This window comes from Molothrus aeneus, chromosome 21 (assembly GCF_037042795.1).
Source record: "Molothrus aeneus isolate 106 chromosome 21, BPBGC_Maene_1.0, whole genome shotgun sequence".
Lineage (NCBI taxonomy): Eukaryota > Metazoa > Chordata > Aves > Passeriformes > Icteridae > Molothrus > Molothrus aeneus.
The window spans coordinates 3,294,699-3,311,882 of record NC_089666.1 but is presented as its reverse complement, the minus strand read 5'-3'; the positions used below and the strand labels follow the sequence as shown (position 1 = coordinate 3,311,882).

General features: G+C 46.0%; 1 protein-coding gene across 1 annotated transcript; it reads right to left on the bottom strand.

The window, feature by feature from the left end:
• Window positions 1–201: 201 nt before the first annotated feature.
• CLCN6 (chloride voltage-gated channel 6) lies at window positions 202–17,168 on the bottom strand. The gene is made up of 23 exons (XM_066563904.1): window positions 17,090–17,168; window positions 16,274–16,333; window positions 15,199–15,264; window positions 14,619–14,684; window positions 13,896–13,962; window positions 13,393–13,499; window positions 13,035–13,161; window positions 12,389–12,456; window positions 12,234–12,292; window positions 11,498–11,630; window positions 10,963–11,076; window positions 10,594–10,760; window positions 9,599–9,725; window positions 9,091–9,217; window positions 8,621–8,774; window positions 8,367–8,526; window positions 8,115–8,221; window positions 7,344–7,530; window positions 6,766–6,923; window positions 5,847–6,003; window positions 5,098–5,205; window positions 4,571–4,696; window positions 202–3,254 (listed from the first exon to the last, which is right to left on the bottom strand). The coding sequence occupies exons 1-23, from the start codon at window positions 17,165–17,167 to the stop codon at window positions 3,174–3,176; spliced, it is 2,604 nt and encodes an 867-aa protein (XP_066420001.1). The 5' UTR covers window position 17,168; the 3' UTR covers window positions 202–3,173.
• Window positions 17,169–17,184: the final 16 nt, after the last annotated feature.

The following is a 17,184-nucleotide window of genomic DNA, read 5'->3' as shown; positions in this document are numbered from 1 at the left end:
GCACAATTTAGCTCCTTGTCAAACATGGCAATTCCCTCCTTTGAAACAGCTGTGGTGAGAGTGTGGAACTGCAGTGGTCACAAGCTAAGGGATCACAGCCATTCCTCTCTGCCCAGTCTAAGAGCACCTTCTGTACAAACTGTGAGATCCAGACAGCTCATAAATAGCAACGACTCAACTACCTCAAATCATGCTCTTGGATGTTGCCATGTTCTACTCGTTTTATTATCATAAAGGGCAAAAATAAAACAATGCTAGAAACATCAAAAGGCCTTGAAAGTGCTGAAGGAGACACACAAACATTTTACTCTCAGACACGTTACAGCTACATGAATACTTCCCAAGTGCCATTGTTCAAATAAAAATATATTCATACAAATTATAAAAAAAATACAATTTATATACACACACCATGGAATTAGCTTACATCATTTCATAACAAAAAACAGTGCAAAAAAAACCAAATGGAAAGGTAAGTTGATACCATTGGAATGGTTCACAGTAATTAATAATTCAAAACTGCATAATTAACACTGCACAGGAAGCCACAAGGCAAGGAGGAAGGCCCCAGACTAACCCCCTAACCTTGCCATCAGAACTAACCCAGTTCTGGGTTATTTTTCCCTTAGTGTTGCTCTGTTAAAATGTTCCTGGCACTTATGTTAGAATAAGTTTCTTAGTAAATCACTTAGCAACTAGAGCCAGGGTAGAAGCAGTAAGTGTGTTGTAAGAAAGGATTTAAGTAACTGAAGTGTGAGAAGACTGATTCAACACAAACCCCTTGGCATCAGTCCTCATCAGAAGGGAAATACTGCATCTCCAAATGTCAGGTGAACTTGTAATTCCTTTTCTGCAGGCTACAGAACAATAATTGCACACTGAGAATTCCCTTTAAAGCAGCTGACAGGGTCATCCACCATCCTCATTGAAAATGTCATTACTGAGAGAATGAAAGGGTGTTTTTCAGCTGAAACATTTGAATAAGATGCCCAGGCAGAGCAGACAGTGCTGCCAACAGGTTGAAGGCAAAGTGCCTTCTCATGGGGAAGCACCTGGTGCCCAGAAAAACCTTGGGAAGATTCTCCAGCCTGATTTGTCTGGATTGCCCAACTCCAGTCTCAGCAGCAATGACAAAGACATCCTGCAGCAAAACACCCTGGCACTTGTGCACAGGAATAAAACAGGACCAGCTCAAGGCAAACAACCTAAGGAGAGCCTTACTCATGTGCAGGAAGAGAAGGAACCTTCCCTTCCACACACACTCACTCCACATGATCAAGAGGAGAAACATTTGTCATGGGGAGACGCAGGACATTCTTGACAGGTGTTCTAACAGTACAGGATTGCCAGTTCCACCTAAGTGATCTGAAATCTCACAAAACCAGGATTCCTGTGATTCATAATTAATTACCCAGGAGCACAAATCCTTTGAATGAAAGGTAGCCTAACATAAGCATATTTCAAACCTACAGTCCAGCTTCAGGGAGTGCAAATGGGTGCTGGAAGTTTGCTGGGACAGCTCAGTGTAAGACCAGAGCTCAGGGAACACTTCAGACAACACCTGCAGAGACTATCCAGACAGAACAAACATCCTCACTCTACTTACAGGGAAAGAATTCACAAATCAAGGGTAGTACCTGATGCCAACTCCTATGCTCTAAGGAAATACAGAAAATCAACAGAGTCTGCCTTCTGTCCCAATTCCCAGCTTATGGCAGACAACAGGTTAAGTGCAGAGCTCAGAGGCTGTGTAGGAGCTTTTCTGGAATACATTCCCCATGTATCCTGGCTGAGAGAATGCTCTGTGCTTTATCAAGCCAATCAGCTCTGCAGTCCCTGAGGCACAGCACTGGCTTCCCACTGAGGGTTATCTGCACAGAGAACTCAGCAGGGCAGGTGCCTGCTGGAACAGTACAGGTGCTGGCCAGGATGGTACCTGCTAAAGCACTGAACTGGCTGCAACTGGCTCCTGAGGGCTGGTTTTACCCTTACAGATTGTTGCAAACATTATCCCAAGCATTTTCAGAGCACAGACAGCCCCACTTATCACCTGCAGGAGATCCTGCCTTAGTCACCAGCACCAATTAGCCCTCCCTATGGCAGCCTGGAACTACAGCAACTCCTCTCATGACACAGAGATAATTCAACCAAGCCCAGAGACAGCTTTTCTCAATTCTATTTGCTTCCACAAAGCAACACTTCTCCATGCTCTCAGGATGTGGAGTTCCCTGGTCTCTGACTCCAGCTGGAAAGGTGCCCCAGGCTCTCACTGTTTGAGCAGTGCAGGGACAAAGTGCCTACAAATGCCAAGAAATGCAGGAATGTCAAAGTGAAGTGGCACCAAGCATCATAGAAGAGCCTCTTACAGGGAGATAACAGCAACAGCTAACAGGGAAGAGATCTTCTTTTTCTGAGATGTTCGTAAATGTATTAAATATTTATAAACCCAAACAGTAACTGAAGTGTAACCATTTTGAGCTGCTCTCAAAAGTCATCTGCTATCAAAAACATCACAGCAGAAACATTTCCCCATGAAAGAAGGAGAGAAATTAAGAACAAATGAAGCCAGAGTGAAAAAATATGGGCAAAGGGGAACATTTGCAAAGACAGGTACATTTCCAAAACGCTGGATTTTTTAAAACTGCTTTTGCAAGAAACCATCCTCTAGAGCAGCTGATATCTGCAAACTTCAGTATCTCCTCTCAGTGGTGACAGTAACTCCCTTCTCACACAAATAAGGCAACAGTTGCAGGAACAAGGGAGGAAGAAGAAAAGGGAGTCACACAGGAGGAAGGGAAGGACACTGCAGTTCTTTGCCCAGGACACAGTGGAGGGAAATGGCTCTTTTTTCCAACTCTTCAAAAAACCCCAAAATAAAATGTCAGAACACACAGTGTCAGGACAACATCTGATGGAAAGAGATAACTGGGGGGCAGGGGAAGGAAACACCTGGATCAAGAGTTGTCAAACCAAGTGCCTGAGGCCAATCTACAGCTCTGGGCTCAGGCAGCTCCTCTAATTCTCTGGCTAGCAAAATGTTTTCCAGTTCCCCAGGCTTGATATGCACGTGAGAAGCCAAACGGGAGGTCTTGGGCCTCGTGTGGTCCAAGCAGGATGCGAGCATGTGTGCCAGCTTGGAGAGGGAGGAACCACACTGACAGAGGGGCAGGGCATCAAATGGTCTGATAGTGCTGCCTCAGTCTTGCCTGCAGGAATTCGTGGGTCAGGTTGTGCCGAGTGATTATCCCAACAACCTTAGACAGGAAGGAAAGAAGAAGAAAAGATACAAGTTTGTATCACAGATGTGCCACTGAAAGACATCCATAATAAAGTGGTCATTCTTTTCAACAACCCAAAAAGAGGAAACCTGAGAGCAGTTCTTGACCAATGCTGAGTTAGAGCAGGTTCAAGTTGAAATTCACAGAGACAACGTTCCTCCCTCTACCAACACTTACTCTTCAGGCAAGAATGCTGATTTAACTACACCCAACCAAACAACAACACCCAAACAAACAGCTCAACCATTGCTGTGGTGCCTGGCACCAGTAGGACCCTCTGCCTAGGAAGGGAAATCCTTTCCATGTCAGACAGCATAAGGATGTAAAATCCTTCGGGAAGTAAAAACTGCAATTGGAAATAACAAAGCTGTCCTTTAGGGCCTCATTCAAGACATTTCTGGTGCTCCACATGGCATGACTTCAGATAGCTCTTGTCACATACATTCAAGGAAGCTCTAGAGACCAAAACAGAGGAATGGTCAAGACTAGCTAAGGTACAGTGGCAGGAGACAAGAGGGACCCTCTCCCAGCCTGCTGTGGATAAAGTCAAACCATGCATTTCAGCTGGTGAAACACCTCTCTGTTTTACACATGGAAACAGTTCAGAACCAGGCTGTTCTCTAGTACCACAAGAGCATCTTGGACTAAAATGGAGTAAGTTAACATCTCATTTGCAACTCACAGGCCCTGCAGAGTAACTATGGGAACCCTGAGGCAGAAAAAGCAGTGCTGCCCCACACAGACCAGGTCAGGCTTAGGGGAAACAGTTTCTCATAGTGGTTACAGGAGGCTGCTGACATCTACTGACTGTTTCTGAGCACTGTAGATGGCAAAGGGACAATGAGTCAAGCACAGACCATTTAAACTCTCCTTTGCTTTGCTGCTCCTGTGAGCAGAAATAGAATACAACAGAAAAACCTCTTGCCCCAACAGACAGGAAATTTTGCTCTTAGCCTTGAATAAAGCTGTGAAAGGAAAGGCAAATTAGTGGCCTCTGATGAGCTCAGGGCCTCTCAACAGATAGAAAAGTGGGACAGCTTCTACAGGCTGCACACCTGAGACAGGAGAGATGCATGTCCTGCTCTTTGCAGGTAAAGGGGAAACAGGTAGGACACAAAAGATGCCAACAAAGTCACAGTAATCAAGCATTCAGAGCCCTAAAAAAATCCTGTTCTGATCTCTTTAAAACCTTTCTGTTTGATGTTAAAAGAGATCTTAACTGTCCCAAAGATGGAAAATGTTGCACAAACACTGTGGCTTCCTTGCTCAGCTAAGCCAAGACAAGGACTCACCTCTCCAACTGCATTCACAACTGGTAAATGCCTGAGTCCCATTGTCCTGAACAGGTTGAAGACTTGTGACACATGAGTATTTGGAGAGACAGTAAAGGGTGATGGGTTCATGTATGGGGTGACATCCTAAGAAAGAAAAGCAATCACGTTATTTACAAGAGGCATTTTCAATGTCTCTGGGAATTACTAACATGCAACTCCTGCAAGTCCTCCATGGCACTGATGCCTGGACAGAGTATTTGACTGTGGTCATCTTCTATTTCTGCACAAATATGACATTCTTTTGGTTTGGTTTGTTGAGAAGTTAAACTGGACAGGCAACACCTTATCCTAGAAGTAAAGCACCAATGGACACCTCATAGCAGGGGATTTCCACATGCAGAGAAGGCTGAGTGCTTGAGGAGCACAGGATGTTTGGTCACTGCACCAAAGAGTGTATTAAAACATGCCCTCAATGTTTTTTAAAAGCTTTGGAGAGTTGTAAATATATCTGAGGAGGGACTGTCACACTGCAGTGCATCTCTTACCACTATCATGCGAGGGTTCAGCAATGTGAGGTCCAGATCATGGATATCTGGGTAGTGGGGATAATCCTCCAACATCTCTGCGTGGGACAGACGAGGCTGACTTGCACTCTGCAATCCAAAGAAATCCCACTGAACCCGTGACACCATTCCAGACAGCACAGGGGCTGTGCAGCACAGCAAACCATGCCTCCTAATGGCTCCCCAGATCTCCTCCCACACCCACCTTCTGCAGAGGTGCTGTTACCCAAATCTATGCAGGCCTTTAGCTGAGAGAGCCTCTGACAAATCTACACTCAGCATTGGAGGGCAGCAGGAAACCAGCCTTGGGGGAGCTGGGCCTGATCTCAGTGACACAGCTGACATCTTTCTGCTAGGACCTCAACCCACAGCAGTAAAATAGAAAGTATGTAGTGCTGGATGCTCTGTTTGCATTTACTGTCTGCCCTCTGTTCTCCAGTTCTGCAGATCTTTATGTCATATATTCATATCATATATTCTCCATAGCTCTATGCAACAAACAGGTCTGTTGGATTACTTTTTTAACAGTGGCTATCCTTTTCCTGGGGATATTTTCAACTTCCTTTACTCTAAGTGCTGCAAGGGAGAATTCACATTACCCGTCTGCAACTTTAAAAACACACATGCATTCCTTAAAGTGTAAAAATAGATATATTCTTTTTGGCAGCCTGTGAACATTGTTCCCAAGCTCCTGAGAAGGCAGGGATGTGTCAGGGATGTGTCAGACTCACCGACTGGCTCTCAGAGTAGCAAACCCCCCGGTCAAGGAGGGTGACCAGCTGCGAGCGCAAGATCAAGCCATGGAAGGTCAAGGGTCTGAAGCGTTCCTCCATGGTCCACTCCTCACTGGGAGACTGGTCAGGGTACAGATTGGGGTAAGGAGTGTATCTGTGATGGATTTAACACCATGGGTTACAAGGTTCACACGCCCCAGCTCCCAAAAAAGCAGCTGTTTCAGCTCTTTGCAACCTTCCCCTGAGTATTTCAGGGACTCTTGCTAGGGACAAGCAAGACTTCACAAAAAGAAAATACAGGGGAGAGAGGTCAAGAGCCATTATGTGGTCAGAGCAGCAGAATGGGACAGTCTCCCAACTCAATTACAAATCACTTGCTTTAAAGCAATTTTCAGTGCCAAATTACTCAGATTCTAATAAAAGCTGAAGCATCTGGCAAAATATTAGGGTCAGGATGCCATTCATGAAAGTCACAATCACTGATGTAGAAAATTATTCACTAGACTGGGCTTCTACTTGGAAGTAACAGCAACACAAGCCTGGTGACTCAGTCCAGTTACCAGAAAGGTGGGATCAGGATCATGGCACCAGCTGGGATAAGTGAGCTTTCCAGAGCTCTCACATCTTTGCAGATAAGAGGACATTGATTTCTACAGAAATCTTCCCAGGTACTTCATCCTCTCAAGGAAATATGTCTGTATAAATGTTGAAGTAAATGCAAGAAGCTGGACATAACCCTCTTGCCTGGGACTTGGTCACAGGTGTGAGACACAGCACTGGCTCCTCAGACCTGACAAATAACTTCTAAAACATGGATACCAGCACTGCTCCCACTGACATACGAAACATTCTTTACACCACATCTCAACATATGGAAAACCCCTGCTTTCCTACATTGGTGCCTACCAGGACTCACCTTCTCTCCAGCATCTGTTGCAGCAGATCCTCTTTCTCAGGAGGCTCCTCTGTTGCTATGTGCTCGTCACACATGTTACGCAGCTCACTTGAAGGGTAGGACTTCATGGACTGGCTACGCTTGCGCTGCTCCCCAGCTCGGGTGAGGATGCTGGATTTCTGGATACGACAAACAATTTTGAGATACTCACTAAGCAAGTCAACAGTTATCCAAGAGTGACTATGAACTACTAATCATAGCTTTGTGCCACCACATAACGTGTTCATTAGCCACTGCTGCTGCAGCACTTGCAAGAATAGGACTGTGCAATTCAGTAACAAATCCAAATGTTTCCATGTCTATGCTAAACAGATTCGTTTTTCTTCTTAATTTTTCCCTCTGGGAATGCAGCCCACTCTTTCATCTCTACCATCACCCACACAATGGAATGAAATGGCATTCTTAAAAATGTTCTACTGCAGTAGGTGCTTATCTCTGACCCAAATTCTGCCCAAAAGCTTAAATAGCTAAAGCAAGACCATTCTGAATGTGAAACAAAGCTCTCTACTCTTCAACCTGTCAAACAAGCAAGCTTTTACCTTGAATTTGATGTTGTTACTTATCAGTTGATTTCCCTTCATGAACTCCCTCTCGTTGCCCCGGTTCTCTGTCACCACAGGGAAGGCATGGTGCACAGTGGTGCGCAGGATGCTGACAAGGGACTGGATCCGGGTGTGTGGGTACACGTACGTCAGGTTGGGCTCCATGATGTCACTGGCTTGTAGCCTGAAATTCAAGATTGCTGCATGAATAACACCAGTGACAGAAGGCTGGTGATGAACAAACTAGGCCCTGAACCAGATCCTGAAGGAGTCTGCAGCAGTTAAGTTCTGCTAGCTCCTTTTACCTGTGTGCTCACTTCCACTGTGGTATCAGCAGTGATGGTACACCTGATTTTTTAATTTTTTTTTTTTATAACATAACATTGTATCAGTGATGCACTAGAGGAAAGGCAGAATGTTCTAACTTACAATAAAGTTTCTAAACACTACTGGGAAGAGACAACAGGTGGGAAGATGACATTCCACAAGAAGCAAAGTCCAATGGAATGTTTTCACAAAGCTCTTGCTGAACTTCCCAAATCCACCCTGCAGATTTCCACCCATCCGCCCCCTCAGAAAGGGCTTCAGTGTCTCTTTCCTGCTGCAGGTCTGGTGCACAACTCCTTTCACAGCAGCCCTCACAGTTGCTCCTCAGAGCAACCAGGTTGGTTGAAGATGAGGCATCATTCCCCTGCATTAATGCATTTCTGAGCAAGAATCCCCACCACAAACTGCCACCCACAGCCTGGCCAAGAGGAGCAGCCTTACTTATCCATTTCCATGCCGGTTTCCCACTCCAGAAGAGGCACTCCTCGCAAGTTCACGTGGATGTCATAGATGCCTTTGTTGAAAAAGTCTCCTGTCCACTTGGCTACCTGCATAGCAAACACGAGGTCTACTGAGCTGCTGTTCCAAGTGCAAGGCCCCTTGGCTTACGACAGCCCTGAAAGTAACAAAGATTCATGGCCAGCACACGTTCAAGCAGTCTGCAAAAAGCCAGAGCTAGGGTGCTGCACTCACCATGAGGGTGATCATGATGGGGAGCCCATAGGTGATCTCATTGGTGGACTCAATGAGGATGACAGTCAGGCTGATGGTCATGCGGACCACTCCTCCCAGGAATGCTGCTGCCCCAATCAGTGCAAAGGTTCCTGAGTAGATGTGATCCAGACCAATGTAACTAGAGCAAAGCACAGAGCCCTCAGATTAGAAAAACCTGCCTGAGAGCTCATGGTGCACCTGCAGCATGTCCCTCACACGCACACTTGATGCACCTTTTGAGGAGGTTGGCGACCAGGCGTCCGAAGGCAGCCCCACAAAGCAGTGATGGTACAAACAGACCACTGGGCACAGAGATCCCATATGTCCAGCAGGAGAGTAAGAAATAGAGAAGGAAGAACAGGGATAGGGTGACTGGGCTGAAAGTACCTGCAACACAAGAAGAATCATGACTAAAGAAAGGGGCACATGTCTGTCCAAGATAGTCTTGCATCATCCACCCCATAGCTCACAGCAGGCTCATCTCACAACAGCTACTGAGTCTCCCAGTCCAAACACACGTGCAGACAATGAGTAAGTGAAAAGAGAGGAAAAACAGGTTTTTCTTCCCATCAAAGAGACTTTCACCAGTTTTACTAGCAGTCCACCAGAGCCATGAAGGCCTGAAGATGCTGCTAGCCTTGTGGTGCTGTTCCAGCTAAGATGAAGCTAAAGCATGGGATGAGGCAGTCTTGTAACTACTTACCATCCTGGTGGAAGAGCTGCAGGATAGCTGACTCCTGAGGGTTGAAGAAGAGCGTGGCCATGTCATTGTACGTTTCATTTGGGCAGAAAAAAGTTTTGATGCTTGAATTTACATCCTCTGATATATCCTAATGCAGAACACAAAAGACACAAAGGATTAAAATTCACTGTCTCCTACATTAGCCTTTGGAGAGAATGGAAATAACACTTCTGTTACTGTTAGCCATTGTCTTCACCCCAGGACAGCCATGCTTTGGAAGTTCAAACCAAACATCAATAGCAGAGATGGGGCCAACAACATCAATGGGCTCCTTGACTCAGAGCCTGAGTTGTTTGTACAAAAGCACAATGTAGGTTTCATTATTACCCTAAGCTCCTGCAACCCTCTATGGGCTCTCACTGCAGTTCTGTTATGCACTGCCTGCTGTCAAAAGCTCACTGCATGCCTGTGCTTCTCTGCAGGGTGAAAAACATGACAGGGAATATAATATTCACATATTCACCCTCACCTGCAGGCTCAGGGTGTCATTGCCACCGTGCCTGCTGGAAGATATCTGCCGGCATTCCCCCAGAACCATGGAGGCCACAAAGACCATGACAGTGGTGGTCAACGACACAAGCAAGCTCTCCAAGACTCTGAAAGACACAACACAAACCATGCACTGAAGCCACACTCAGCACTGTAACCTAGTCCCAGCTCTGCAGATGACTTTGATAAGGCTGCAAGAAGCAGCAGTCACCGTAGCTTAACATCAGAACAAGAGACACTGGAAATCAAGCTGAATTTTGACTTGGTTCCCAGAGATTGCCTGAGCTCTCCTTTTTAACTGGTTGCCCCAAAAAGAAGGTATTTCTGCCCAGAGAACACACAGCAGTCACACATGAAAAGCCCCAGGGTTCAGTAATGAGGCTGTTCACATGGAAACAATGTTCTGTACATCCTTACAGGATAAAAGGATAGATAGGACTGGGCAGGGTGATGCACAGTCTCTCAATCTCTTTTCTAACTGCTGAAATACACTTATTTTTCCCTTTAAACCTGGGCTTTGTGTTTAGGAGCTGTCCAGAGCAAACCAACAGCTACTTTCAGAATAACACAGAAGTTCCCTCTCTAAACAACACACATATTGTGAATTTAATTAACCAATATGATGTCAAAAAGTGAGATAGGCTACTTCATCCACATCAGTCTGGACAAGGCCACAAAAAAATCCTGCATGGAGACAAAGCTCTGGTTTGTTCAGCTTTTATGATAAAGAGCTCCCTCCACGGCCCTTATAAGAGGGATTGCAATTCTCTCAGTACCACCAAAGTCATCAAAAATTACAGGGACTGTAACATTTGCTTTCTGGTGTTCACTTTTAAGTTCTATGCAGGATTCATTAAGTGATTTTTAAAACAACCAGTCTGAGATTTGCTCCAATCCTACTCAAAGGGTGTTCTAGACTGATGCTTTTGCTTTGGGAGCAGAGATCCCTGTACAAACTGGAGAGAGCACACATACCTGACCAGCTTTGGCTTGGGGTGCACGTTGCGCATGCGGTACTTGGCAAGCCTCTTGTTCAGGCAGTTAAAGGTGGCTCCAAGAAGGCCTCCTACAATCCCCATCAGAATGAAGAAGCCCAGGTCCACAGCTGTCCAGAGGTGGCATTTCTTATCAGACTCAGAGCACTGTGCAGGAGAGTGTACAAAAAAGCATTACAGTAGTTGCTGCAATTTCCTACCAACAGTTCTGTCTCTACACCTCTTGATTTTGAGTAGCTAAAATCAAAGGGTGACAATTCTGTCTGAGGGTATCAACTCCAAAGTAACAGATAGAAGCACAGGACTAACAAGAGACTGGAGAGTGGGGAAATAACAGTAAATCTCTTACCTTAAACTCCCCAAAGTTCAGGAGCCCAGGGAGCTGGAAAGACCCCCAGCTTCCAAACTGAATCCCAGAGCGGAAAAAATTCAAGGTGAAAGTGGCAGCCATGGAACAGAAAAGCTGTGGAATAAAAATAAAAATTAAAAAAAAAAGGAGTAGGGGGGAGGGAAGCAAAGGTTCCCAGAATTAAGATTGGCACAGTCAGCTCTTCCTTGAGACCTATGCCTGGGCAAAGGAACTGACTGTGGAAAGGATCAGACTGCAGAGAGCCCAGGCACAAAATCCCACTCTCCCAGGTACACTAAATCTGCTGCCTAGAGCTGTCCCACAGTTCCAGATAATACCAAATCAGGTATCAGGGCTCATCTCTGCCCTTGGTCTGTGGTAGTTCTGGAACATTGATAGAGCAAGCAACCTCCCTCCTGCCAAGACAGCTCAGGAAGAGGCAGGATAATCAGAATGCCCTCGTGGACAAGCCCTACCAAGGGGAGCCCTCTTTCCAAGGAAGAGACACACAGAAAGAGTCAGAATCACCACTCACCACTTTCCATGTAAGTCCCTGGTTCCAGAAGGAGGAACCTTCTTCCAAACTAAAAAGAGTGCCTCCAATTGGGGCTCCAAAAGCAGCTGCAACCCCTGCAGCTGCTCCAGCAGATACAAAATCTCTTTTATCCCTGAAATGAAGAGAAAAACAACCTCAGTTTAGCAAATTAGAGCTCTGGAGATGCATAGGTTCTGATCTCTTGATCATCCCCATTTATGGAATATCCCAGGGATACAGGAATGAGAGGTGGGAGCAAAGCTGGCCATGGCAGACACCACCATTTGTTCATGAAGCTGCAGCATTGTGCTCTTTCTGTAGAGCACAAACACAGAATTCTGGTACTACACAACTGCCCAGTATGTGAGGAACCATCCCAAACCATGGACTCCAGCATCACTTGAAAGAATTACAGAAGCAAAAGGGCAAGAACTTGTTCACATTCAGGAGAAGTAGCCTTCTCTGTAGTATATCCTAATCATAAGGGGTGAGCCTTCAACCACCCACATTAAAGATTTGAAATGGGTAGAGATGTGCTGAGCAGCACAAGAGAACATCTATGAACAGGAAGACCAGAGCAGCTTGGAAGAGTGACACCCTGGTGCTGCCTTGCTGCAGAATGAAACTGCAGGACTGATAAAACAACTGACTGGTTCACCCCAGCCCACCACCCTTCTCCCAAGGAAGTCAGCTCAGTCATCCTCCTCTCCCCTCCTCCACATCCTGGGTACAGTACCTGTCACTGCAGAAATAGGGAAAGTTAAATTGGATCTTCCTCAAAGAGATGCTCTGGAACTACAAACAAAGTAAAGATTTAGAAACACGGGAGATGGGAACTTACTCTTACAAAACAGTGGCGTGACCAGGACTGTGGCTCAGGCCAGCACTAACCTGTGGCAAGCCAGCACCCACAACAGCACCACTGTGAATCATGGGACCCTCCTTCCCGACAAAAAGACCTGGAAAAACAGAGCTTCTTGAGGGAATGCACTTTCCCCACTGCCACCCTCCCTTGCTGACAAAGCCAGAAGAGACCAGCTCAGCACTCCCATGCCATGGCACATCTCTCTGTGCCAAGCCTGCAGCTCCTCACAGGGAGGTGCTGACCTCCTGCTCACTCAACAACCCCAAATGTTTGCAAAGATTCCACAAATTCTGCACTCCAAGTGGGTGAAATAACTGAAAAACAACTGTTACAAGGACTCTGAACTCTCCAGGTTATTCTGCTCTTCTACCCTCAGGCTGCTCCTGACAATGTGTCCTGGAACATTCTCAGGTCTCTCTCTTGGATTCTGCCCCAAAGAGTCACATGTGACTAGCCCACTGAGAAAATCACTTGTTTCCCTGATAGTCCTGATCCTTCTGTTTATTCTCTACTCTCTAAATGCACTCAGAGCTCATGACTCTGCTCCAAATCACCAAAATGATTTTACTGGAAAGGCAGGGCCTTCTGTGCCCTATATCAACAGAGAAAACATTTTTTCCCCTTCAGTGACTCCTTCACCCAACAAGTTCAACACAGCAGAGCCCTCCTTACCTCCTGCCACACTGAAGAGCACTCCTGTAGCTTTGCACACCACTGTCCGCAGACGCACAACCCCGGGAACCTTCACTCCATTGAGGTAGCACTTGATTTCAGGAATTCCTGACCCAGCTGCTACAGGCTGCAGGAAAGAAACTCTGACACTATGGTGCAGTGACTTCATACCTGACCAACAACTTCTCATCAGAGAGCAAGGGACCAAGAGATCCTGCTTAGCTAAATCACCTAGCACTGTGAAGGTAATTTGATGCTTTGGGGCAGAAAGTGTTTCTAGCAAGGATATTTCATATCAAGGAGCTGTGTGAGAGGAAAGCAAGGTTGTGTAAGGAGCAGCAATGGACTGAAGGCTTACTTGGATCAGGACCAGAAGACTGGCAAGAAAAACAAAGGTCAGGTTGAACCCCAGCAGCTCCAACAAGGACAGGGCAAGGCAGCCTTTCTCAGTGCACTCCTCCACCGCTGCAGGGATGGTCAAGGAAAACAACATTCCCCACACCAACACACAATCACTTGGTACTACCCGAGCCTACCACTGCCTCAAGAGCCAAGTCTGTGCTTCCTAATCCAGCCAGAGCAGCTAACACAACCTGTCAGGAAGCCAGGCTTCCTTTTCAAAGCTCAACACTGAATTAGGAAGAAGGGAAACCACTCATTCTTTCAGTCTCTGCTTATGTACCTGACACTGGAAACATTTCTTGGTTTCAAGGGCTGAATTACATAAGCAAGTTGAAAACTTGCTTAATTATGAACAACAAGCCCAATGGCAAAATTGTGAAAGTCAGCTGTTCTGAGCAAAACATGGGAACAGAAAAGAAAAGGTCACTTGAGTCTAGCAAGGTCCAAGGTAAAAGATACAGCTTTGTACCACCTGAAACTTGAGCTGGGTAAAGAGCCTCACGAAGAAATCTACAAACAGGCCCACCTGGGAAAAAGAAGACAGAATTGCCATCAGTAATTTCTACATACAGATGAAGACTACCCTGTAGTTAGTCCTACCAGATATATGTACACAGGGGAGAACAGAAAATGAAGAAGACAAAGCCATCATTTAGAGTAAAGTGGCTTTGAAAAGTCAGATTTCTTCCTCTCTCTCACTGGGACAGATGCATTCTAGCATTATTCCTGAAGAGATGCACTTCTGCACCTGATTAGTACCCATTAAAGTACTAATCTGGCACCATTTTTCACACCCTCAAACATACTTAAGGGTACAGAAGAAAACTGGTATTTAATTGAGCTATACAATCAGCTGAGCTGATTTTCACAGTTCAGCCATAAACTGTCATCCTTTTTTACTAAGTTGTTTGCTTTGGACAAGTTTTCCTGTAGGCAAAATTAAAGGATTTGCCAGACTACTTAACAAAGAAAACCCAGCAAGTTCTGAAAGAAAAAAAAGGCTTCCTGAAAAATAGTCCATAACAACATGCTGTAATTCCCAAAAGACAACTCCATCTACTAAGCTCTATCACCATGAAAGAGAATGGTTCCTCTTAACTTTACTCCTTAGCCATTGGCTTCTAAATGATTCCTGCTTAGTCTCCTGAATTTTCCTCACTCCCCAAGCAGCATGATCCTTACCAGTCCTGTACAGACTCCAATAGCAAAAACCAGCACCCACTTCACTGCTTCGTACCTCTGGGCTTTCTGTTTGGAAAGAGGATGAAAAAAAAGAAAAAGTAAAATAAAAGCAACAAGTAAAATAAAAGCAACACAGAAACAGGGATTTTCTGGAAGGTGGGTTTAGGCTCCACAGCCAGAAGGATAAATCAACAGAAGACTGTGTTGTGACAACAGCAAATTGAAACCAGGAAACTGAAAGACTCAACATCTTGCTCACTTTAAACCTGAGGATCACAAGAGATGCTGGCAGCTATACTCTCCACTATTTTTTTTTTTTGGTAATAGAGAAACCAGGAGAACATGTAGAATTTCAGTCATAAATAAGAAAAAGATTTCCATAAAATTTCCTGCAGTGCACAGAATCACAGAATGATCTGGGTTGGAAGGGATCTTAAAGCTCATCTCATTCCACCCCCCAGCCACACCTTCTCCTTCCAGTCTGGTCAAAGCCACATACAAAAAGGTTTTGAACACTTCCAATCCACAGTTTCTCTGGACAATTTCCACAGTTTTAGTTTATAAAAGAACAAGGTCTTACCTTGTTGTCCATGCTTTCCAAAATTTCCAAGTACGGGTCATTGATACAGCGATCATAATCCAAGCTCTGAAATGCAAAAAGGTCAATTTAGGAGAATCAGCTGCAACAGGTTGTGAAAAAAATTACGTCTGGAAGATCTTGTTAAAGACTACAGAAGTCATTGCTACCCCCACAGCAGATTCTGCAAAGAACAGTAGGAGAAAATACTCCTGGAAACAATTTAAATATTTAGATCAGTCAGACCTTTAAGATCACAAAGTGAAAGAACAATTTCACTGCTCAAGCTGAGAGAGACAGTGGAACAAACAGAAGCACAACTGATTTATACATCTTTATATATTAGAGAAGTCACATTGTACAGTGACTTCTAAAGTTTTAGGGGATAACACTGGATCTTTATATTCATCCTCTCACTGGAACAGGAACATTAGCTAGGAACTCCTGTGCAGATGAACCATATCAATTCTTCAGTTTGTCACAGCAAGGAGTTAACAGCAAGAGTTTCCCACTCACATTACTCCACTAGTTCTATCCACATCTTCACCTTTTCAAGCCAAGCTGTAACAGGCTGGGCTGGTGACACCCATACTGACAGCAACTGTCCTAAAAACTTCAGGGCCACCAGACAGTGATGCAAAAAGCAAAAGCCTCCTGTAAGCAGCAGAATCTGATATATGGGAAGATCTGCTGTGAGCCAGCATGACAACACAGACAGCAGAAAGGCAACTGTGACCATGTATCTACAGATACTTTCTATAGTCACCAGAAAACAAGGCCACCAGAGCCTATAAATCTCACACTGAAGAAGTGGGAAAATGCACCAGCCTCTGAAAATGAATTTTCTCATCAAGAGTCTGACTTGAGAGGAAACATTCAACCTACTCACAGAGCTTTATCCCAGAAACATACAAAGATGAGAAACAGTTCTTTGCAAGCACAGCAACTCTCGGTATTTCTGCTGATGTCAACGCAACCAAATGATCCACACTGAGTATCTGCCCCATTATAAACTCAAACAGATCAAAACCCATCTGCAGTTCTTATCACATTAATATCAGATTAGTTAATTCCCCACCTCATAGTCTTTTCGTGGAAGGATCTCATCCTCCTCTTCATGAGTTTCTCCTAGGATCGTCTGCAAAACAAATGCAGGAAAGGAAAACCATGAAGGGAACGAACGTATCTACAGCTGTTCATGAACACTGGTAGCAAAGTCAAAATTGCAGAAGCCCTATACCATTGTTGCTTATAAATTGAGAGTGTGGATTACCAGATCACCACTTACTTTGTGGTAACGCTAAAGGGTCTTACCTTACAGCTTGTCCCTCAGCCAGAACACACATCGTTTCTATATAGGAGCTCCGGAGAGCAAACTCCTAAACCCACATCCCTTCACAGCAACGGGGTACAGGGGAGCACAGGACAACAATTCTGCAGAGAGCACTCTGCAGTGCTAGAGCCAGAGAGAGCCGCTGCCAGGACCACTCCCCCTTAGAGCTGCGAGGGGCAGCGGCTCCAGGCGCTGGGATGCGAGGCCCAGACAAAGAATGAGGGCTGGGGTAGGGACAGCGGACAGCGCGGGGCTCCGGCACTGGCGGGGAAGCACCAGGCCCGGCAGCAAAGCGGGCGGGAACGGGCTGTGCCGCCGGGACGAGCATCGGATCACAGACTGGGCCAGGAGCAGCACCCTGAGGTGGCGACAGCGGGCCCTGAGGCGCGGGGCCCACACTCCAGCACCGCTGCCCGCCCGCCCACCCTCAGGCGCTGCCCAGAGCCGGGTGGGGCCGGGCCGGGAGCAGGGGTGAAGGGGCTCCGCCAGCACACACGAGTCCCGGGGGGTGGTGAGGGGGCGGCTGGGGGAGGGCAGGGCAGGGCGGGGCGGCGGCCGTACCAGCTCCTCGGGAGTGCGGCTCTCCCGCTCGCCGCAGCAGCAGCAGCACAGCCCGGCCCCGCACCCGCACCGCGCCATCTTCCGCCGCCGACCGC

Excerpts from the sequence above, each read along its gene's own strand:
- CLCN6 (XM_066563904.1), bottom strand. The coding sequence starts at position 17,167 with ATGGCGCGGTGCGGGTGCGGGGCCGGGCTGTGCTGCTGCTGCTGCGGC. Across the intron at positions 9,726-10,593 it reads CCCAAGCCAAAGCTGGTCAG|AGTCTTGGAGAGCTTGCTTG; the intron begins GTATGTGTGCTC and ends TGTGTCTTTCAG. Across the intron at positions 3,255-4,570 it reads TTGTGAATGCAGTTGGAGAG|GTTGTTGGGATAATCACTCG; the intron begins GTGAGTCCTTGT and ends TTCCTGTCTAAG.